This window comes from Channa argus, chromosome 1, assembly GCF_033026475.1.
Source record: "Channa argus isolate prfri chromosome 1, Channa argus male v1.0, whole genome shotgun sequence".
NCBI classification, from domain to species: Eukaryota; Metazoa; Chordata; class Actinopteri; order Anabantiformes; family Channidae; genus Channa; species Channa argus.
Window position 1 is genome coordinate 50436217 of NC_090197.1, and position 24497 is coordinate 50460713.

Below are 24497 nucleotides of genomic sequence, written 5' to 3' on the forward strand. Positions count from 1 at the left end.
TGTCTGCATGCGAGGCTTCTCTCATTGTTGTAGCACAGAAAAGGCTTTTATTTGCAGCTTTTGCAATTTTATAATTGTGTTCAATTGTGATGTAGATTTAAAAAGATTAATTGCTCAGCCCTATGTGAATTGAATTCGCCGTATGTGGGTTTAACGGTTGGAGAACTTCTTGGACTTGTTGCACTCCTGATCTTCCTGTGTATTTGAACCAAGGTGCCTTTACATACACACATTCTGCTTCACAAGTTATTGAAATTAATGTAGGTCATCGTTGTCATTTCACTTACTGAAATACATCAGGCAGCACCTCTTTTCTTTTGGATAGAATCTGCAAGTGGCCACAGTAAAGCTTCAGTGTTATTTGCTCATGTGCTTCATGTAGAATTTGACCTTTCTCTGAATCTGATGGTATTTTGATAATTGCATCATTATTGGGATCCATTTAATGAGGCTGTGCATGATTAAATACTGTTTGATATCAGAGAGAAAGAAGTGCTGTGTCTAGAGGCTGTGCCTAGAGGATGTGTGTGTGGTCTGGTCACCCGCAGTTCGTGTATGTGTGTGTGTTCACATCTCCACATCAGTGTGACTGTGTGATGTGGTAATCATCTAGGTGCGGAGAGGAATCTGCCTATTAGTGTCACATAGTGAACAGGCTGGTATCCTCCACGTGGCTCAGGAGAAATCGAGCAGTCTAAGACTTACAGGGTAAGGCAGTTTAAATTAATTGGGAAGCACTTCAGTAGCTTTTCAAACATTAACCACAAATGGTAGAGTCAGTCGTGAGGGGCTCCAGCCCCCTCAAACATGCAGGACCAGGGAAGTAGAAAATGGATATTGTTTAAAGATTCAGCTAATTTGCGATGCTCCAGATGTACCAGGTCTCAAAATGACTCTTTGAGTGGACGGGGCTTCTGTTTACCACACCTGAAGACTTATTCTATAAGCAAACCGAATAAACTGAAGTTCATATTTACTGTTGTATAAAAACAGTATGTTGTTGCTCTGTTGCAAATTCAATGTTTTTTTTTTTTTTTTTTTCTGGTCTGTTTTCTTTTAAAGGCCTTGGGAGGCACAATCTCTTCACATCCATGAAAAGCCTTTATCATGAAACACTGGAAGTTTTAATAACCTCAGTGCATCAAGGTCCAACTAAATAACACAGTGAGGAGCATGTATTATTTCTGTTATAAAGGAGAACTCAGACCGACCGGTATGTGGGATATTGCTGAACTTTTGCACTGATGGAAATTATGTTGTGGAATTGTAGACTACGTGTATTTCACAATGCAAACCTTTATGCCAGCTAACACTTTTCTGCAAGCAAATGGATCCAAAAACATGTCAAAAAATATACAGTTTCAAGTGTCTGTACCAGTTCTGATGGTTACGCGGCCCTTGTCTTGGACATTGTAGTGGTCTTCCTGCCTTTTAGAATAGACAGACCAAAACTGTCCACGCCAAACACCCAAAAGGTCAATGCGCTGACGACAACCGAGATTGTAATAACATGAAAGATATGGCTTCTTAGCCCTCAAGTGAATCTAAAGTAGTTTTTGGACTTTGTAGTTCAGGTCCGAGAACCCACAGCTCCTAACCTGTATCCCGTCTGCATGTTTAGCAACTAAATGAATCAATACAATAGTTTGCGTGACAAATAACTGTCATACAACACTTTGTCTTTGTCTTATCCTGTTTATAGCACCAGATGTGTGGAGCACACTGACAGAGGACATAACAGATTAGGCCACACAGTCAAAGGATGCGAAATTCACTTTCAGATAGTTTCCTCCGATTGTTGAAACTTTTTGGCACTCATTCCCTTGTGTTATGTAGCAGACCCCACCCATCTGGATCCTTAGTAGTTTGCAACCATGATTTATAACATTTTATTGGCAGACAGTCGTTGGCTCGGAGCTGATAAATATAAAAAGTTTGTTGCGTTGCCCGTGATGGCTCTAAAAATGACCTCATACAGGAAGACCGTAAAACAAACACTCACTAGCCGTGGATTATGGGACAACATTAAAATGACTCAGACCATATTCATGATTATTCTCAAAGTGAATGTTAGGGAAATGGCATATGTGAACTCCATCCCCTATATATTACAAATTGCATTACAAAACTACAATTAACATTTTGTTCTTTTTAGAATATTTCATTGTAGGTGTTTGACAGAAAAAGGTTTAGAGTTGCATCTGCTTGCCGTTTTATACATATAATAATATGTGGCCTGTGCCACCTTGCTTAGGGAATGAGGAAAAGTCTCATTAGTAAATTAGATTGTAAGAAATCGGCAGAAAAAATGAAAAGGAGCCGAAATACCAGGTCAGAAAATGACACGCCACCCTTTAGACATAAAAATATAATAAAATCTAATACAGGGGAAATCAAATGCAAATCACTTAGGAATTTATGCATATTTTCTGTAAGTCTGGACACAACGGGGTTGGAGGAGTGTGTTGGGGAGTCCTAATGGTGCGGACAAAGTGTGTATTTAACCGTGGACCAAACAATTTAACACAAGACACAGATCATTAACCCTAGATGGGAGTCATTTTTCTGTGGCTAATGATGGCTCAGCTTCTGTATGTGTAACTAATGCTTTACTTTAAGGAAATTGATAGCAGTGGCACTTATGTAGAAATGCGGGGCTTTCAGCTTGTAGAGAAAATTCTGCATTAGGGTTTGGCACCTACAAACCTTTGAGTTGAATGTAGTATGGTAGTATGTGGCTCAGGAGCTTTTTATTTCTAAACCATCCCCAACGTCAAATAAAGAGAGTTCTTACATTACTTTTATTTTCACTTTGGGACAACAGTTGAGGCTTTTGTAGTACGGCTTGTTGTGTTTTGTTGCTTTTGGCTGGCCCGGTTGCGGCCTTTGTGTCTCTTAATTTAAAAGCATTTCGGGCTGACTTGAGTTTGAGCTACATTTTTGCTCACGTTTGAAGGGGGGAAGAAAAAAAAGAAAAAAAAAAAGCTCTAGCCTCCTTCACATTCTCATCACACTGAGCATACAGTGCAGAGTTAAAGGAAACCAGGGACACAATTTCAGGAAGTTTTGTTTGGCCTGGAGGGAAAACCAGAGAGGAGATTTTTCTGAGATCCATTTTTAGGAGTTTCAGAGGTTTTTGGGGTGGGCGGGTAGGGTTGGACGAAGAGCGCTCGGCTGAAACCACAATGTGTGCTTTTGGCTCTTGGCTGGATGTGGTCTGGGTCTCAAGCATGCAGGGAATGGCGTGTGCTGTCCAGCTAACAGGTGCACGTTAACGCACTTATACAAGGCCCCAACAACCCCCTATTAAATAACACATGATCAAAAGCAACATTTGAATTGAAAATGTATTTAAAAATAGCACAAATACTTACATTGGCAGGTGTTCTCGTATTAATATTACATTGGTGGGATATTAAAGCCGTGCATGCAAGATCTACATTTTCTCATTTCCCAGCTTGAAAAACAGAGTCTGTCCTTTTAGTCCCTAGCAGAGCATTGTCCTGGGACGTGCACTGGACTTTGTGAGCAATGCAAACACCCTCATGCACATTTTGAATGAATCCTGTTTCCTCTATAAAGCATGTGGTGAATAGAGTTACTAGTTACAATTTCCTATGTACCACTTCATGTTTGTACAGAAAACCTAGATAGACAGCTAGATAATCTTTTTCTCTGTCTCTCTCCTCCAGGGACCTGAAGAATAATTTGATAAGTACAGTGGAGCCCGGGGCCTTCCGAGGTCTGCTGGCCCTCAGGAGACTGTGAGTATGATGAAGCCGTACAGTGTAAAGCAGGAGATACGGGGACAAGTTTCCTGGCTTTAGGGACAATAGGGTAGAAATGTCTTCAGCAGATACAAAGTGAAAAGACGACTGAAATGTTTAACTGAGGCAAAAGTGTCGAACATTTCTGAACTTTCTTTTTCCAGACAAAGATATCGAAGAAAAGTTTTACAGTCTGACTATTACACATTTGCTAAATGCACATTACATTTCACCTTAACTCACCTGTACAGACAGTAGCTGACTTGACAAACCTACAGTGTGTATAGAAATGAATCACCCCCTTAGGAGTTTTGACCTTTTGATTTACAACATTGAATCGTGTTCAATTTATTTTTGGCTTTTTTTGACAAAAAATAAAAAAAAGACTCCTTAATTATAAAGTGGAAATGATCTTAATCTTAATTGAATAAGTGATTCCAGAAAACCCTTTTTAAAGTGACTCATCTAGTTCGTTTCACAGTTAAATGTATAAGTATAAATACACCTGCATCTGGAAGGTGCAGTTACTGGTGAAATCAGTATCCTGTTGAAAATCTCCAGAAAGAAAAAAAAAAGTCAGTGGAAAGCAGAAGTGCATTGGTAAGAAGATTCCCATGAAATATCTCCAGTAAATTCATCAATAATGAAAGGAAAACGGCACTTGTGTAAATCTGCCTAGAGCAGGCCTTCCCCCAAAATACAAGAAGGAGACGAGTGATGGAGGCCATCAAGAAACCCATGACTCCTCTGAAGGAGTCACAAGCTCCAGCAGCTGGGACAGCACATTATATACACAGGAAAAACATTATGAGGAAATTGCTCCTTTGCTATATTTATGGTCATTTCACATTGCTTTTGGAAGTTGCGTATGTTTCTAGATATTTGATGTCCTGTTTTGGAGATTTTGGGTCTGCTTTGGGTCATTTGGCACCTCTTTTGGAAGTTTTCAGGTTGTTGTTTCGCATTTTGCATTTGTGCTTGCATCTTTGTGGTCAGTTTATATTCTTCGCCAATTTGAAAACACAAGAAACACAAGAAACCTGACAAAAGCACTGCCGCGCGTTTTGTCATTAATGCCCCATAACCTACCTGAACATACCGAGAAATACGCAACTTGGGCGCTGACCTCGGGGTCCCTAGGCCAAGGTCCTGTAGGCCTGATCAGCTACAAAATTGGTGAAAATTTTCTGTACACTAACCAATGTGAAGGAAGATTTTGGTGATAATACAGCTGTAATAAAGATTCAGATTATAGGACGGAGCTGTAGGTGTAACGTTCAAACCATATTTCCTTACTTTTAGTGAACTCATTCAGAACATAACAGCAACAGTACAGTACGTGTTGTCCCATCTTCAACAACAGCCTACGTATCGCTAGAAACGCTGACAAGGCTAATGAAAACCTTTGGCTTTGCAGGTTGCAGAAACCTTGTCCGAGCAAACCACTTATGTATTATACCTTTCATCTGTAATATGATGGACCTTATTGGTTAATTAAAAGGGATATAGGGGTTGAGTCTCAACTGGCTCAAAGAGGTTTTGCCTTTCTTTTTGGTGAACTCTCCAACTTTCTACATATAGGCTTCAGTGTGACTGACATGATTGCAGCCTGATAGTTAGTGGGCTCTGGGCTGGCAGGCGTGGAAGCAGTGAGTTAGCCGTGCTGATTCTGGGCGCGTGTGCGCCAGGCTCGGGGAGCAGCAGAGTGCTAATTTAAGTACTCCCCAACTGGTGATTACTCGAGCGCTGTGCTTATTTTCCCACAGCTGCTCCAGTAAAGCAGCTCTTTAATTACAGAGTATGAGTGCACGGACGTGACAGTGCTCAGCCACTCGCGTACGGACGCAGGCCCGCTACATTTGCACGTGATTGTGGAGGTGGAGGTGTGTGTGTGTGTGTGTGCCAGCAATCTGTATGTGAGGAGTACGAGGTCACCAAAGGTCAGGGCAAATATTTCAGGAGGTTGAAGATGAACGAACATGGCACTGGATCACTAATACAGTTTTCACAGCTGTTTCCTGTGGCTCTAAAAAGGCAGGCATGCATGAATAACCAGCACAGGCACATTTTTACAATTAATTCCTTCAGAGATCTGTCTCTCGTTGTACAATATCAGTAAAAATGATGGTTATTGTTTGAACTGAAGGGAGTTCTTCTCTCTTTATGCTTTTGTCCTTACAGGGACCTGTCCAACAACAGAATTGGCTGTCTCTCCCCTCAAATGTTTCACGATCTGGGCAAACTCTCAAAATTGTAAGTAATCCCTAAATTGAAAACACGAACTGAACATGAACCTTCTGGTGTTTTATAATTCTTTGGTAATGTATAACGGAATATACTAAGTGGATTTTAGAACTTGGAAGGATAATTCTGTTTCTTTATGAATGTCTTTGTTTTTTTTTCCTTTTGTGACAAACAGAAATTTAGCTGGGAACATCTTCTCCACTCTGACCATCGGACTTTTTACACACCTCGTGTCTCTCACAGTGCTGTAAGGAAAACACACACACATCACGTAGACGAAATACATTCAGCTACTTAAGTTTTGCTCAAAAAATTAAAAAAAATAACAAGCAAGTTGGACCAGGCTGTTTTCACTGCAGATATTCTCTGTTTGTGGCTGGAAAAGCACAGGTGTTTCTGATTATTTTAAAGGTGGCTCTGTTCCATGTAGGTGGGCCAATAAGCCTTGCCAGTGAGTCAGCATGCACAATACCTGTGCCCTGGAACTGGCACACATAAATGGAATGAAACCATCATTCATTTTTACCAATTACACCGGTGTTTTTCTATTATAGCCTGTTATGAAAATGTCTGCTGTGGCAAGCGTCTGTTGAATGAATGCATAGAATCAGTGGGTGATTGCTTAAATTCAAAAGCGCACAATGTGTAACTGGGTTCCCGTCTTCCCATCAGGCACTTCCACACTGACACTTTGTTCTGTGACTGTCAGCTAAAGTGGCTGCTCCTTTGGGCTCGAAACAACTCGGTAAGGATTGGCAACGGCACGCTGTGCATCTTCCCCACCCACCTCCATGGCCTGGAGTTTCGGAGCCTACGTGAACAGCAGCTCAGATGTGGTAAGAGCTTACCAACCGGATCGGAGCTTAACGTAGACGAGTGAGCTCCCAAGACCGCATCAGACCCAGTCTGGGTCACGGGAGGCTTATCCACATTAAGATAAGATAAGATGAGCATATTTTTAGTGAAAAGGACATTTGATAAAAGGTGAGCTATTTCATTTTTCCGGCATTAATCTAAAATTGCAGCATCCAAACTGATATCCTACACCCCATCCCGGAATAAGGCTCCACATAATTAGCCCTTTTGGTAATCAGCTAATTAATTGATTCCACCTGGCTCCCCATGTGTAACTTGGAAGCTACTGTATAGCAGGTCTGTTAGTTTGGGAAATTCACTGTGTTGCAGAGTGTGTCTGAAAAGCTTCTCCTGTGGAGGGTGAGACCTTTGTGAGACAACCAAGACTGTGTGGTTCTGTTGGCTGTGCACTTATTTAACACATAAATGAATGATGTTGATTGGCATCTGTAGGGTGTTTCTACATGTCACCATCATACTTTTCCTCGTTTAAGACATTTTCAAAGCGGAGCAGCTAATATTTCAGGCCAAGGCCTTTAATACCAGACCACATGGCTCCTTTTTAAAAAGGACATTTTGCTGAATGCTGACAAAAAAAGAAATGACTAAGATAAGGGGATATCTTTACACTTTAAGAATATCTCCTGAGACTTCTCATTAGCGCGAAACAGTTTAATTTCAGTAACACTGCGTTTTCAAGTGGTTAGCGCAACGAGAACACGATTAAGTCGATCTATTGTGATAATAGGGTTTTCTCCGCTGTTATCTCTCCTCCTGCTGTGACCTGTGTGACAAGTTTAATATAGGACAATGATTTAGTGTAAAATTGCCACAGAGAGAGCCCCAGGCAAAATGGTCTCATAAGTCTTTGTGAGATCCTTGGCCTGGCACAGTGTGGACCACCTGTGTGAGGGGCATCGGTAGCCCCATTCCTCTGGCTCGTGTCACAGCGGTCGCTAGTTCATATCCTCAGATCAGTAAGAGCAATCTGTGGTTTTGTAAATTAATTTATATAAAGGAGCTTTGCTTTTTATTGCCCCCCTCAACTTTGTATCAAAGGATTTTGAACTCTTGAGCTGGTAGGTACTCAGAGTTTTAGTGGCCGCTGAGATTGAGACTGAACAGCAGACAAAGAAGAGAGAGGGCCAAAAAAAAAAAAAAAAGGAACTTCCAAGCAATAGGAGAAAGGTTACGAGAATATTTTACATTGTTTTGGTACATACCTTACTTTGTGGACATGGAGATTTAGAAGAAAGACAAATGCTCATTTAATACGCACGTTTATTCCAAAGCTGAGACTTTTGGACTGATGCATTCACTGCTGCAACAACATCTAACAGAGTTTTTAAGCAGAACAAAATGACCCAATCTGCTAGATACAATCAAGCTCCTCCTCTCCTAACATCTGGCTCCTGCAGAGCATATTGCTCTAGAACAAGAAAACCAATGGTGTTAACATTTGTGCATATGTGTGTGAAGTGAAGGGACCAGCGTGTGAGTCGGCAAAAAAGTACAGCTCGTGTGTTTGAATACACGAACGGCACCACGTCAGCGCCACAGACACTCTAAACACGTATTCCATGTGATCCTAATTATATGTGCTTTTCATTCACACCGAACAATCCAAACCAATTACAGGGTAATTCTGTGCAGTCCATGTACAAAGAGCCACGAGTGGAATCCGGTGGCTGAACGAGGAAGCGCTCTTCTCAGGCCATAAACCATCCATTACGGCACTACAATGACAAGGTTCTGGGCTCCCTGTTCTAGCCATGTTTGGATCCATCCACCTCTCCACAGCACAACTCCATCTTGCGATTACCTTATTCATTTACTTGGCAAAACACAAGTTTCAGCTGGACCCAGTGTGTTTTGTTATTTTGGCTTTTTGAGTAACGTGGCTTGACTTTGTCGTACAGGCTTTTTCGCAAGCCAGGGCCTTGTTAAGGATGTGTGGATGGAATATTGCTCAGCACCTGATGCTTGCTTCTTGTTATCAAGAAAAATGATGGGCTGGAAATGAAAATGTCTCTTCCACATTCACATACTATTGGAAATATTAATACTCTTCTCCACTGAAATATTCCCCCATTATGTTTATGAAGATGCGTCACAGAAGACGCATCTGTTTCTTTCTCCAGTGGCTCCCGCATGACGGGTAGCAGATGTCTGCACGGTAGATTCCAGCAATGAGTCCTTGTGCCTCCACTGATGCCGTTCAGGTACTGCCTGCAAATGAGGCGGGGACGGAGGAGCGTGTGCAGCTTCCTGCGAGGGGTCAGGTGCATCCTGTGTTGAGGTCAGGGCAAGCGTCTGTTTGACTCATCTAGCCATGACCTTTGTCATGAGTGTTTAACGCTGCTGAGAGCACAGAACATGCATAAAGGAGCAAACATGGTGTGTTATACACTGTGAGACAACCGCAGTCGTATTCATTAAGTATTTATTGCATGATGACACTACAATGCAATTACCCTTTATGGGCATCGTATCATTAAATTAAATTTCACGTGCAAAGCAAGAAAAATGATTTAATATTTTAATAATATGATGTAGTCTGTCATTTTGGCCTTTGAAGTTCAGTCACATGGCCCCTTTTTAAAATCAGCTGCATTGAGAACAGAATGGTGACGTGAATATAGAAACTGCTACAAGGGAATTTTTTTTCAGCATGGATCAAGGTCCAAACTGAAAAATTGATTGTGTGAATAAACAAGGACATGTAGAAATAAGGAAAATATCTAGCAGAACATTCAGTTATATCCTGAAGCTTTTGCAGAATTGTTATCTAACTGTATATGTAGTCTGTAAAAATGATTTTGGACTTTTAACAAGAAACTTTTAATACACTTTTAATTTAGTGTTTTAAATTGCAAGGTCATGCAGAATTCATGGGGAGTTGGTCGAATTATTTGTTGCAATAACAATATGAATTTCTGGATTGTCTGCTTTATGCACACTACACAAACTGCATAGGTCCCTACAGACACAAACAAACAGTATGGACATGAAAATATCAGTATTTAATAACCATCAAGTTCTCAGCAAAGCCAATGTATAAATATTAAGTTATATTTGAAAATGTATAAAAGGAAATGTAGGGAACGGAGAGTGACTAATGACGTATTAGAACATTATTACAGGCAGCCAAAAACGGTTAGTGTCCATCCTCAGATGTTTGTCTGGAGAAGACTGGGGTGGTGGGGTGGTGGGGTGGTGGGGTGGTGGGGTGGTGGGGGGGTGGTGGGGGGGTGGTGGGGTGGTGGTGGGTGGCAAAACACACGACTTTCCCACAGGAAACTGGAGATTGAGTCCAGTGTGTCGCGGCTCCGGGTTCTCGTTCTCGTGGTTTGTAGTGGGGAGTACTGGGGTGTTCGGTGTATGGCAATGGCAAATGGTTCACGAGGCTCAAGAGCCTGTTGCCCAGGCAGGTCAGGACCAGCTCTGGCTGTTTAACCTCTGCTGTTGTCAGGTAGTCGGGGTTACAGACTGAGGGAAATTAAATGTGAGCGGTGGCAATTTGTTATTGGTTTTAATGTCTGTATGGGGTTAGTTGATAAAGTTTTCCTTTATGCTTTCTGTGGTATAAAATGAGTTTGAATGGATAAGTCTTTTAAAAAAATTACATATATACACACACACAAAATGGGCTCTGGTTTTATGAAACCAGATTTGATTGAATTTCTCGCTTGACCTGATACTGTTAAAGTTTGGAACTATTGTCAAACTCTGCATTTAGGAAGACATCTGACCTGTATCCTAACAAAACCCTGGTAGTCAGGGTGCATCAATGTTGGTTCCACAGACAGGAATTAATATTGTCATGCATTTGTCCCAGTCTCCATTTCTGTTCTTCTCCATCTCCTCCACACACACACACACACACACACACACACACACACACACACACACACACACACACACACACACACACACACACACACACACACACACACACACACACACACACACACACGCACGCATTTTACTCTAACAGTGTGCGACTGGTGAAGGCAAGCGGCCACGCTCTGATCCTTGGCTCAAAGCGTTGTTTCCACACTATCAGCATCAGCCAAGTCAATAGTCATTGGCTCCACACTGTTTCTGCTGTGTGTCACTTGCCGGAGATAACGAAGCCTTAGCTACTGTTGCTGGGGGCAATCATACTCGAACAGGGTCAGCTCAAGTAATTACAGACAGATGTCGTCATGGAAGATCCAATGGTACTGACAGATTATTTAATGTAACTCTCAAAAGCATGGCACTTGTGTTTACGCACCTTTGATTATAAACTGCTTATGTAGTAAATTGAGGTCAAAGCCCTGCATGTGTTAATATCGTAGCTGTGCCTGATAGTTCTTGTTTTACCATAAACGGCCGTGCTAGCGGCTCTTTCTTTCTCAGAGGACATATTAAGTTGTGGGCTGTAGAGATCCAGCCACATCAACCCACGTGCACCTTTCACTAGTTTTTGTTTTCAAACCCAACACATTAAGCAGTGAAAGACTTTCTGACCCACGTATTGGATTGCCTGTCTGTCGCTAGCAACATGTGGAGCTTGTCCAAGGAAAGTGTCTGGCCTTGAATGAATGAACACCGTCCAAAAGGTGTTGCAGTGCCAAACCAGGCAGCACTGATACATCTCCATGGGTTTATCCTGATTTGCATCATCTTATAGATACAGCACTTTTTAGATCAATCACACGTGCAAAAATCCTACTTTCTCCGCACAGTCTGGCATCAAACTTGTAGTGTTTATTCTTATCTTCGCCTTATTTTCTGTCAAAAAAAAAAGTCTGGAGGCAGCTACAGCAAGTGGTTAATCCGAGCACTGTTGGACCAGGCTTCCATTGTGAACATGTAAGGAGTCAAGGGGAGTCCAGCGGAGTGCTCAAGGCTGTTCCTCTTTATCAACTGCTGTTCATTGCGCTCTGCAAAAGCAACAACATGTTGGGTGGAGGAGTGTGACCTTGATAGAGTGAGTGTGTGTGTGCACGCGTGTTGACAGTATTCTGAGGCTGACAATTATGTGTGTAGCTACATACAGTAAGAATATTTGTCGAGGTGGGTGCGGGCGTGTTATGAGTCGGATTTGATTAAAGTTGCACCATGTAATGCAGCATTTGCAGATCTTTACACCACTTGCGAGATAGGAAAATTATACGTAACCCCAACCTCCTTAAACCCCCATCCTGCCTCTTTCTTTTGCTCTTAAGGATGGAAGAATGAGCTCCCTATTTGAGTCAGCTAAAACAGAAAGACAGAAGCTGACCATCCTGTTTTATTCTCTCCTCAACGTCCAGACGGACCCCTGGAGATGCCCCTCTTCCAGCTCATCCCCTCTCAGAGGCAACTGGTTTTTCAGGGAGACCGGCTCCCCCTGCAGTGCACAGCCACCTACCTGGACCCGTCAATGGAGCTTCGGTGGCATCACAACGGCCACATTGTGACCACACAGGAGGATCGGGGCATTTATGTGGAGGAAACCCTGCTTCACGACTGCTGCCTGCAGACCAGGTATACACACACACACACACACACACACACGGGAAGGAGGAAAAGGAGGCACGGTGATGAAGTAAGGGAGGATGGATGAGTGGAATGTGAGCTGAGAGGTGATTAGCCGCTGACTGGCCTGTTGCACTGACACACAGACGCACACTGATGGATGTGTGTAAGTCGGACGTGTGAAGCAAAAACACTCCAGAAGACAAAGTGCTGCACATACAGGCCTCATTAGGCTACATGTTGAAACAGACACATGTGCAGTTGTAAACAACAACCCTCTATTCATTCAGCAACGACATGTTCACACAGGTCACAGACACAGATCTAGACACACATAGGTTCCCCCCTCCCCCCTCCCCCCGTCCCTCAGTCACCCATAGGCGCCGTGATTTACCTTTTTGTTATGGCGCCCTTGATAAGGATCTGAAAGGACAGGACAGAATTGGCTTGGCAGCACGCCAGCACCTCAGAGCAATCCGCAGGTCGTCTCCAGAGTCTGTCTGTCCAGCCGCTCCCTCAGCGCCGGCGGAGTGCTGGCTCATCACACGCTAAGAGGAACAGATGCTGAATCATAATTGCGGCGATAAAGTAGACCGACTACACTGGCTTTCACACATTATTATTATTTTATTTATTTTTTTAAATAGAAGACGTTGCCGCAAGCCTACATCCTCTTGCTGTCTTTTTTTTTTTTTTGGGTGGTCTGCACCAAGTTTGTGTGTGTGTGTGTTATAGTAAATGGATTTGATGTAATGCTGTGGCAACAGAGCTCAGATGCAGGAGCACATTGCTGTTGATTAGTTTAACTGCTGCCTGTTCTAACTCGGCCTCTCTGCCATAAATATTGATGGAGTGCTGAAAGAAATATGTTTCCCTGTGTCAACAGGGCCACTACGCCTCTTGTTGGTTTATTTGGCAACAAGAAAACCAACTACTTTTCCGCTTCATTTCTGGGAAGTTATGCCATTTCCCTGATGGCAAACAGCACAAATAGTCGATATATATATATATATTTTTTTCTTTTCATTATGTACCAGCTCAGTGTTTGACATTCTCAGTGATCCCTATGGTGAATGTGCTGCCTTGAATAATTGGATTACTGGGTACAGAGAGGTCTTTTAGTGATGTCTCGGTGTCATTGTGTCTCAGATGTTTATTTTTGTTGACGTCTTCATCAAAAGGGGTCAATACGATACCTTCGTCACTAACTCACTCACTCACTCAGTAGCTATGAAGGCTGGAATACTATGCGTACCGGTGAGCACAGCTTGGAGATGCTTGCATAGGAATGTGATGGTTTTTTACAGTACGAGGATACTGTACATTCACGTGTAATTGTAAGTTTAAGAACAATAACGCATGTGTGCCTCGTCTGAAATGGCCCTTTCATTAAAAAATTCATACAGTCAAATTTTAGTTAGTTGTTCAATGTTCAACAAAGATGGCTGAGGAGCGTACGTGCGTACAAAACTTGAATTAACTTAAATTACTGAACATTCTTAGCTAAAAGTGTATTAAATAGTATGTTGATTAAAAAAAATTTGCCATTTCACAATAAGGGATGCAAACTTGCACTTCCACCTAAATGTATATATACTGTAGAACCTGAATACAGCTTTTACTCCTGATTCTTAGTAGAGGGGGAAAAAAAAAACTAACATCACGCAGTAATGGGATTTAGGTCTGATGTCCATGGCTTAATACTTAGAGGCCTTTCAGGGAGGAGGAGAGGAGGCTGCCTATTGTCCATTGTTAGGTGTCATTGTAGGAGAAATCCTTATGCAACTGACCCTGTGGCTGTGTGCTGTCTGCTCCAGTCCTGTCAGCACAAACTGTGCTCCTTCCATCTCTCCCCCTACTCAAAAGCAAGTGCTCCCGAACTTTGACTCCACTTTTCCAGCTCAACGTCTCAATAAAACATGATGAATTTCTTGCCGTTGCTTTCCTGATTAGGGCCACCCACTTGCAATTACCCATTCGCTCTCCTTTTTCTATACACAATTAATGCAATTTTCTCCCCCCCCCCCCCCCCCCCGAGTGGAACCCATTCTGGTCCTGTTGCTTTTGGCACCTAAAATGTCTCCCTCCTGTAGACAACCTGGTAGGAGCAGACATCTTTTCCATAGTTAATGAGTGTGTAATAGGGCTCAGTCCAACAAAAACAATGTGCAGTGCCTGGGCTGAACTTCACCCTTCACCCTGTGCTGTATCCAAATTGCAGTGTTGAGAGAGACATGCGAGGGAAATTGCAGGTCCTGTGACTTACTCAAAAACCAAAACAAAGATGGGCTAATGTTTTAATCTTTGACACGCTGGTCTTGACCAGTGTATTAATCATTATGGGCTGCGTGGATGTCGTTCACCTTGGATAAATGCCCTCTGAGCAGTCGGCCTCGGTCTGCATGCCCCATCAGAGGGGAAAGACTGAATACACAGGATTTGTGGGAGGCTTAAAGCCCCTTTCTGGATTTGTTGCACAGCATTGGAGCAATGTGAGTGTGGACTCCAAAGCCTCAGTGAAGTGACCTCTTTGAAGGTGAACCCAAAATGGTTTGCGGCTGTTTGCTGAGCTAAATTCTGCTTACCCTGCTTTAGGCTGTATCAGGCAAATGGCCAGTGTCCACATTCAAAGCATCACACCAGCTGGCTGATACAGGCATGTTATAAAATGAGTTTTGGGCTTTTTCTTTTTGTATTTCTTTGTATGTTTGCACTTGGTCGTCTTTTTGCTTTCCTCCCACCTTCACACTGTGCCATTTCATTATAGCCTCTTATTTGCTGGCACAGGTGGGCCAATAAGCTGATCCGTTTACATTGCTCACAGTGAGCAGCAGCGGAAAAAACGAGGCCCCATGAGGCCTGGTGGTTCTGCAATGTGGGCCAGACTCCTGCTGAGTAATGGTGTCGGGCCAAACTCACGGTATCAGCTATGCTAGCAGCAGCCGTGGGACCAGCCTGTGATTCATGTTTCATTAATCAAACATTTTACAGCCCTGTGGCTTGCTACAGCAGACACTTTAGATGTATCTTTCTTAATCCTCTCCATTTTTAATCAGGCTAATCTTGCGCAAAATGAAGAACCTGGTTTGGAAATATTACTGAATGCAAAGGGAAATGTGCCTCTTAACTCTGCTGAGGATCACGGTAAAGTGCTCTCTCTCTTTTTTTTTTATACAGAACTCTTTGGTCTTGCTCACCACTTAATTTGTTAGAATTCAATCTAAATACAATGTTTTGCATCCTTTTGACAGTTTTCAAGCTTTTGAGTAGGGTCCACACGTTTACGCCGGTCCCTCACCATTAAGGCAAAAAAGCTCTTAGTTAGACTGAATAAAGTCAAACAAGCAGAAAGTGAAGGCTGAATTATTAATCAACATAATATGCTTTGTCGAATAATGAATAGAGTGGGTTGAGTGCTGCTACAAAGGAAATAGTATGTTTATTATTATCAGATCGAATTATGCCTCTGTGCTCCCATATGTCTGTATGTATGTTTGCATGCAGAACGTTTCACTCCTCTTTGCATATATTCAAGAACACGACAGAAACAGGCTTATGTTATAAAGCACATGTTTAGAATCAAAGCTGACAAAATGCAAATTCACAAACTGTGATCAGCAAGCCTGCATGAAAACGTGCCAGCTTTGGTACATTTGTTGGATAGCGGGGACATTCACAGTCTCGTAAGACTGCAACATAATGCAAACTAATTGTTAAATATCAGCTCGCAGGCAGATATTTTCGTAATCGATGCAGTGTCACTGTGGATATAGGTCAGTGTGCACACCTGCCTGTAGCATCTCACATACTGGCGCAATGTTTTCACGTTAAGTAAGATGGTGTTTTTTTTTCCCCCTGAAACCTGGACAGGCTGCTCAGTGCTTCCCTCTGCTCGCCTTGTTTTGTCTGGGCGCAGCAGCTCGCTGGGGACATTTGTGCTCAGGCTGCAGAACAATCCAGTTGGGAAGTTTTGCTTTTTTTTTTAAAGCAGGTGGTGGGGGACACCGAGGGAGTCACAGAGGTGGGCGACTGGGTGTGCATGTGTGTTGGGATCGGTTGAATAAGTATTTTTTTTTCTCTTCTTTTTTTTTCTCAGTGTATTTCCCAGCATTCAGTTGGCTCATGTTCAGAAATGATGTAACTGTTCCATCCACAAGCTATTCATGGATAGACAGGACAAGGGTAGCAGTTCTGTCCCGCACACTTGCATTCATGGAGTCACATACGGTGTACAAACAAATCATCATCATCATCATCATCATCATCATCATCATCATCAGCTTCATCATCAGCAGCAGCTTTTGTGGCAGTATCTTAACTATCGCAGAATAAAGTGGACAATTTATCACTGTTGTTAGATCAGTTATTTAAAAGATGAATAAAACTAATCACTGCAATAAAACTGTGTAAAAACATATATATAAATAAATAAAACTGTGTGCTTTTTTAAAATTAAACAACAAAAACAATATAAATACAAATCTGGATAGATCATATCAGGGTATCAGTGGTGACCTTGATGGGAGCTGTTTGATGGTGGAGATTTGGCCTTTGTAGTAAACACATGAATAAACAGGGCTAGATGCCAATGTTTGACATTTGAATGTCACATATCCGATATATCTACAGACAATGAAACCAGTTCTTCAAAAGTCACACTAACAATAACTCAGTTTACTTGAATATAGAAAGAAGAAAAACAAAACGTAAATGCACTTAATCACTCATCAGATCATCAAAAAATCATACAGCCTTATTTCAATGGAGCCCCCAAATAAAATCTGAACCCTAATGTGGGCATCATGTGGCGTCTTTAAGCAAACACGACATGAGTTATGAACAAAAGGAAACAAGACTAAACTCTGTGTGTGAAAGCTCTATAATTTCTGTAATTTCTATAATTAGATTTCTGTCAGTACTCTTGGGCAAATTATTTTCTCTTTATTTCAATCCTGTTGACTTTAGAGAGGGAGCTCTTGAATGTTCAGATGTCTCCAGTTCTGCATTGTTTAATCAATAAGCAAATTACCGACTCTTGGCTTTATACACGGTATTTGTAACCTGGAAAACAGCTGTTTCCTGCCAATTTCATTGTTGTGTGCAAAATGTTATATTAAACGGGTTTGAGTGATTCTTTAATACTATTCTTCTAAAACTAGTCTTGTGCAAATGGAGTCTGATGAGCGTGACTAACAGATTTGTTCTTCCTACTTTACTTTTCCAAAGTGTTATCTGTATAATCTATTTCGATTGTGTTTGCAGACAGCGTATGTCCCCATTTTGGTTTGTTATATAACTGTAGAGGCAGGCTAATAGTTATGTTGCGCCCAGAGGGTTTCAATTGAAAGCCCATCCACAATTTAAACCTAACGTGTCCTGTGGAAGAGGGAGGAGGATGTTGTTTTAAAGGGGGAGGTGGAGTAAGAGAGAGAGAGAGCGAGAGAGCGAGAGAGATGCCTTTTTCTGTGGGACAGAATAAGCATGTGAGGAAGCTTTTAGAACAGAGCTCTTCATCCTGCCAGACATGATGAGAGTGACTGGTAAAATTTGGGGAAGCATGCAAGCATTTTTACAGCATGTCAGAAACTTGTAGAAATCTATCTCAATGACAAAGTGCCAGAAAGCTCCCATCCGAGCTCTTTAATCAAATTGATAAAAATCCAGGAAGGCATATGCGAAAACCCCTGTATTATATTCGTAGACAGTCACAGAAACAATCCCACACAGTCACACACACTTGTTCTACAACTTAAAATGCCCTAATCACATTGAAGTTTCCTATCTGATTTAGGGCCTTTTAGAAAAGAGAAGCTTTAGTGGAACCGTTTAATGGTTTTCATAACTGGCCCACAGAAAGTCATTGGCGTAAAGTCATAGGTACGTCTGGTACTGGGAACGTTAACAGCTTTCCCCTGATTTCAGTTTGCCTTCCCTCACAAAACAAACAGTGATAGAGATGAGTTCACAGCAGAGCTCTACGTGCTTTGGTTGGAAACCCCACCGTACAAACAAGTTATCTTCCACGTGGGTCCAGATCACTAAAGCTAGTTTGATACTTATCGTCACTATCACTATCAATTGAAGAAAAGCTGGAGTATGTTTTCTGAAAGCAAAGCGGACTAATCACAGGGTTTTGTGAACGTAAATCTGTCTACTGAGCTGACAAGAATGCAGTCTTGTCAGGGATCTGTATATATTTCTGAAAGATTATTTATTCACCATGGCAACACGTACTATATAACTAACTACTTGTGAGTTTTTACAGCTATCAGTTAAAGTTGAGACACATTTTCAATTTTTGATTTTTTCATTTGATTAAGTTTATCTGTTTGTTTGTTTGAATATTTTCCCTATAAAATGTCAAATCGTATTGGAACTTTAGGTTCAAATAAAATAAAACACTATTCAGCAGCACCCGAGAAGGTGGAACAATATACTTTTTTTTTTTGCTTTGTTTTATTTAATTGCATGATTAGAAAATATATTTTTTATCAAAACAGTTGCAGATAACATTTGAGCCAATTCACTAATCCATGATTAATTTCAACTCTCATAACTCGGGGGTCCAGTGGCAGTCGGGACTAGAAATGCACACATCCAATTATTATTTTCTCGAGAGGACATACTGTAAATACTGTACAGGTAGGAAACAGTAAATTGCAGTGTGACCTGCTGTGAGTCTCCAGAATTGGATTTCAAGGCTTCATTAGGTTTTGTAGTATCTATGACCGTTTATTCTCATGTTATTATCAGAAATACCTGGCAAAAAAATTTAAACAGATACAATGTTTGCTCTATTGTACCTGCTTTCCTTAACATCAACAGTGAAGGTCACTGTTTGTTTCAGTCAGAATCAAGTAGTGAAGCCTTCTGTCTAAATGCATCTTTTTGTACTGTCAGTCAAGGTGCAGCATATCTCAGGTACTTTGATCGCATCCATGTTGCCCTCACTTGTGGTTTCTGATGACGGCGGCTCAACTGGGGCAGCTGTCAGTCGGACTTTAGAGGGACTGGAAGGGAGAAGTTTCATTGGGTTGGGGTATTTGGTCAGCCACACACTGTCCGTGGTTGTACCACACTTGGCACAACATGTACGTTTCCAATCTGCTGATGTTTTAAACACCTTGACAGACATCTGTAAATGTATTAAAAATGCTCACTCAGTATTTTTACTGTGGTCAGCTCAGTCGACCCCATGAACACTAGCAGCACCAGTGCATTTTATGAAACTGCTGATCATTTAAAACCATTGTGGACATAAACACGATAGATAAAGAAAATAGTCTGTTTTTTTTAACAGTTAGCCCTATTGCTACTGGAACTGCAACTTTTAATATGGTACATCCCATAAAAAAAACTTTGGCTCTAGTCTGATCACATATAGCAACCAGTAACCAGCAAGTTTCTACAGTAGTTCCACGAGGGATACTGTCATGCATTCTCACTCCCTTCTCCTCAAACATCCATTTTCCAGGTTAGAAAGTGTAAATGTGTTTGGATTTTTCTGCCAGTCCTGTGATGGACAGAGGCATTTTACAACCTGTCTGCCTTCTGCAGGCTGGGACAAGCTCAAGCCTAACATAATTACTAGAATGCATATCGAAGCAGGATGGGGAAAGAGGGAGAGCGCAACAGACAGAGCGAAGGCATTTAGCATTTGTGAATAAATGTTTCCCCTACATCCTCTGAGAAACACTTTCTGGGATTACTGCTCAGCCACTCATCCCGCCCGTCTCTCGTCATGTTTAAAATCGACCGTCCCACATTTGTGGATCATTGTTTCCTAAGTCACACTTGAAAATTCCAAAGCCGTACTGGGCAGGTACACTGCGACTTGTATTGTGAACATATGGCTTAATTAAAATCACCAAAAAAAAAAAAGGTATTCGCTCCTTAAGTAGACGCTGGGGAAAATGTATATTTGACAACAACTGGAGTGCATTTAAAAATTAAACAGTCTGCATTTCCCAAGGAGGTAGCATTTCCATGGTGATAATGCCCGTTGCTTAGCAATCTCCCCTGGCTTTTCTCGTGTTTTTTTTTTTTTTTCTCATACAGAGTAAAATCCTCAAGATTAGTCGATTTGGCAAATGGCCTGCATTGGCTCTTTGTCAGTGTTTCACCACCCTTTGTTTAATCAGCCGTTTTCCATTGAGATAGGAATCACTGTGACAAAGTAGGGAAGATAAGCATGAGTAATGATCATCTTAAGTCACAGCCAACATTTTAAGCCACTGCGCGATCATATACGTACAAGTGTCTTTTTGATGAATTGGATTTTGTGACGCACACACATTTTACCTCTTTCTGCAGTGATGGGGAGCTTCCACTGACTACAAAATCCTTAAGACGGTGCCCCAACCTCAACCTCTCTGCTGTATGACCAACTTTAATCCTTAGCCTAATCCAAAAATGATCCCCAAAGTCAAGTCCTAACACAAACTAATCCTAAAACTACATTTTAAACTTTAAACCCCAAATCAACCAAATCCAGCACCTTGTGTGAACCTTTTGAGGAAATTTGAAGTTCATAGGAAGTAGTTCACCAGCACACACTTCCCCTCAACACACACGCTCAGTGTTTTTACGCCTCTGCTCTCCTCCCTCCAGTGAAGTCATCCTGTCCAACATCGACGTGGGCCTCGCCGGCATTTGGGAGTGCCTGGTGACCAGTTCCCGTGGCAACACTTCTCAGCAAATGGAGATCGTTGTTCTGGAGACGTTGGCCACGTACTGCCCCCCTGAAAGAGTCAACAACAACAAGGGGGACTTCCGGTGAGTCACTGGCCACGTACTGCAGACCATCAGTGTGTGGTCACATAGCCTCAAAACATAATCAGCTCCACCATGTTGAATAACTGTACAGTATGTAACCAGTTGTGGATATTTTTATTTTGTTTTTTTGTATAAATATGTTCCAAACCTTTGTGTACGTTGGAGAGGTGCTGTGAAGCCACACGCTGCTGCAGAGATATTTACTTCTGAATATTTTTAAGCTAGGCTCTCATATATGCCTAGCTAATTTCTGTTATTTCTGCTGGATTAGTAAATTTTGCAGCTTGAATATTTATTGTAATTTTATGACAACTAATACCTGATGAGCTTTGCAGAGAGTAGCAGAGCAGGGAGGACACAGACCAAGCCCCCCGCCGCCTCCACCTTCTTACTGTCCTTTTGTATTATTTTTTTAGCTGTACTTTTATCATTGTACATATAGGAGTACTGTAGTATCAGGTGTATTTCCCACTGAAACCATGTCTTTAGTAGTAAGGCTCTAATTTCCAAGCTGATCAAAGGCGATCTCCCGCAAAATAGGGCAATAGGTAAATCTAGCTATGATTTAATTTGTGCTAAATATCTCTAATTACAGAGTCTGACATACACAAGGCCGCGGGCTCGAATCCCAATGGTGGATGGGTGGGGCCAGTCCCGAGCCTGGATAAAAATTGGAGGGGCATCCGGTTTAAAAGCTCACGCCAAATCAACGTGCAGAACACGTTCCGCTTTGTTGACCCCTGAAGGGACAAACCCAAAGCCATTGATCATATTCCTAATTACCGAGTCTACTGCAATCAGAGCATTTACTGTGCCGTTCAATATCTCTCTATGAACTGCGCAGTTGAGGTACTTATGGCTGAGTCTTGGTGGCGCTGTTCTCGGTTTCCACCTTTTAAAGGTCTGGCACACCTGGCCTGCTGTGCACTTGCTTCACTTACCCCTCAAAGGTCAGAAGTGAGTAGGTAGAGTAGAGCCTGGAAAGTTTATATATTTTAATAATAACTCAATATGTTCTATCCTCTTTCCCCTTTCTCCACTTCTGGGGACCACGTTGAAACCTTGCATCTGTAAGCACACTCTCACATCCCCCCCCCCCCCCCAAATCCCTGTGGGTGTGTTATTGTCGTGTACACTCCTTTACAGCCCACTCCTGCTGCAGCAGGCGCCGAGGCTTTGTTTCTGCCAGAACATTGGAGTAATGGTCTGGAAAATGAGGCCCCCCCCCCCCCCCTTTTTTTTTTGTTTTTGTTGGGGGGGAAAATTAACGCCATTTATTACTAAGTGGCTGCTGCAACAGCCTGCATGCAGAGATGTGGGTTGTGGAGCGCAGGTCTCTACCCTCAAAACCGATCATCAGCCTCCTGGGCTCCGTGCTTTATTTTCATTTAAATGAAGTCAGAACTGTTTCCACGTTAAAAATAACTTTAGCTGCATTTTTCTATCAGGACTTTGATGCCGCCCTAAGAAGAAGACCACAACACGTGAGACAAGTTTTTCCTGTGATTACAGCACAAAACAAATCTTTCATAAAGTTGCACACAGAAACGGCCCTTAAATCTTCAACAGCAGCAAGAAACAAAACCTGGAGTTTTCCTATTAACACAGAAATGGATGCTAATGTAGTGGACTATGAATGTTTGGCTGACTCTCTACACTTAAATGAGCTTTATTTTATTGAAACACTAACAGGCATTACCCAGTAAATGAAAAATTTCCATTTCGCCATAAAATCACCCAGGCCCCTGTCAGCGGTTGGTCAGCAGAGCAGCTCCGAGACCTGGCTCCTGATGACATTATTGAGAAAGTCTCATTTCTTGCTTCAGAGGAGACTTCACTGAACTTTGCACGGCCGTGCGAACAACACTTGTAATTACACTTTTTTTAGGCCGAATTTCCCCTTCAGGTCGAACAGACAGGAGTAGATTGAAATATACCATTTTCCAGCTTCCATGTGTGATGCATGTTAAAGCGGCACAATATCGATTTAGCATTGCTTCTTCATAAAGCTGCAGGACCTCTCAGACAACATCAAGACAGCAAATGCAGAGATATCCTGACTTTTAAGCCTTAGTTGTGTGTCGCCAGGCTTTATGAATCTTTCCGTTAAACTAGAAACCTCATTTCCAGATAAGTTGGGACCTGAAACTGAAATCTGTGATTTGCAGTTTCGATGAAACCTTGATTTACTGTATCTGACAAAAATCTTTGGCACAGAGTGTTGAGGGCCATTTGTGAATGTTTTAATATCCCATCAATGTGTCCTGACCTTTTACCATTTAACCTGAGAGAGAGACTTTCTAAACTTTTCCTTAATTTGTTTTTGTCGGTTTCAGTGTGTTGCACGCATCACACGCTTAATAATACTAATTACAATTATGTTTGCAATTATGATTGCTTCTTTTGTCAGTAAAGGTTTAAGCAAATGAAACAAAAATGACAGATTTTAGTTTTATTACATATTACTGCACATGGGATTTGTATGTAGCCACCATCATCATTGAACAAAAAAAGGTGTAAAGTTTTTTTAAATAGTTTAAGTCAAAAATCATTAAGGTCGCAACACATTGTTTCACAATCAAATATTAGAATCTGGCAGTCTTCTGCAAAAACAATTAGAGCTAGCTGCAAATCAAATATGCAAATTAATAATTTCCTAAGTCTAGAGGGTATGAAATTACCATCTGTTGCAGTGAGTGTAGATCCCTAAACTCCCTTCATTTCTAAAAAGTTTTGTGATATCTTGTGTGGCAGGTGGCCAAGGACTCTAGCCGGCATCCTGGCCATCATGCCCTGCGCTCCTGCCACCTTTGGCTCCGTCCCCCACCCACCTGGGAGTGCACCTTACCTCTCCAGCCAGAGGGAGAAGAATGCATGGCGGCACTGCGACCGGGCAGGACGGTGGGCTGAAGACGACTACACCCAATGCCCGTATGCCAGCGAACTAACTCGCGTGCTGCATGAGCTCACCCAGGTACCACTACGTTGAGGAGCGGTCGAAAAATGTGTTTGCAGTTTTACTATGACGATCAAGACGTTGGCTTTTACAATATTTGCCAGCCATACTCAAAGAATTAAAACCTTCATATTTCTGAAATACAGAAACTAATTCATCTGTACCCTGCAGGTATTTGCAGATCTATAAATGTATTCATTTAAATACATAATACAAACTGACTAACAACAACCTGACTTCCTGCTACATTCCTCATGGGATTACTCCAGGATATTAAAGTAATCCAGTTCACCAAACACATGGATGACATGAAAGAGGGTTGCACTGATTTAATATTTATTTCATTTTGTCAGAGCTGTTTCATGCTATGTTTTTTGATGAATTATGATGCT

General features: G+C 41.9%; 1 protein-coding gene across 2 annotated transcripts in view; it reads left to right on the top strand.

The window, feature by feature from the left end:
* Nucleotides 1-24497, top strand: part of LOC137098180 (adhesion G protein-coupled receptor A3) — a 151181-nt gene that overhangs the window by 27112 nt on the left and 99572 nt on the right. The window contains exons 3-9 of one of the 2 annotated variants that reach the window (XM_067474141.1): nucleotides 3693-3764; nucleotides 5949-6020; nucleotides 6187-6258; nucleotides 6684-6847; nucleotides 12170-12383; nucleotides 20985-21149; nucleotides 23904-24123. In XM_067474141.1, coding sequence (XP_067330242.1) covers nucleotides 3693-3764; nucleotides 5949-6020; nucleotides 6187-6258; nucleotides 6684-6847; nucleotides 12170-12383; nucleotides 20985-21149; nucleotides 23904-24123 — 979 coding nt within the window. The remainder of the gene's footprint in view (nucleotides 1-3692; nucleotides 3765-5948; nucleotides 6021-6186; nucleotides 6259-6683; nucleotides 6848-12169; nucleotides 12384-20984; nucleotides 21150-23903; nucleotides 24124-24497) is intronic. The other variant, XM_067474150.1, reaches the window with a different exon arrangement.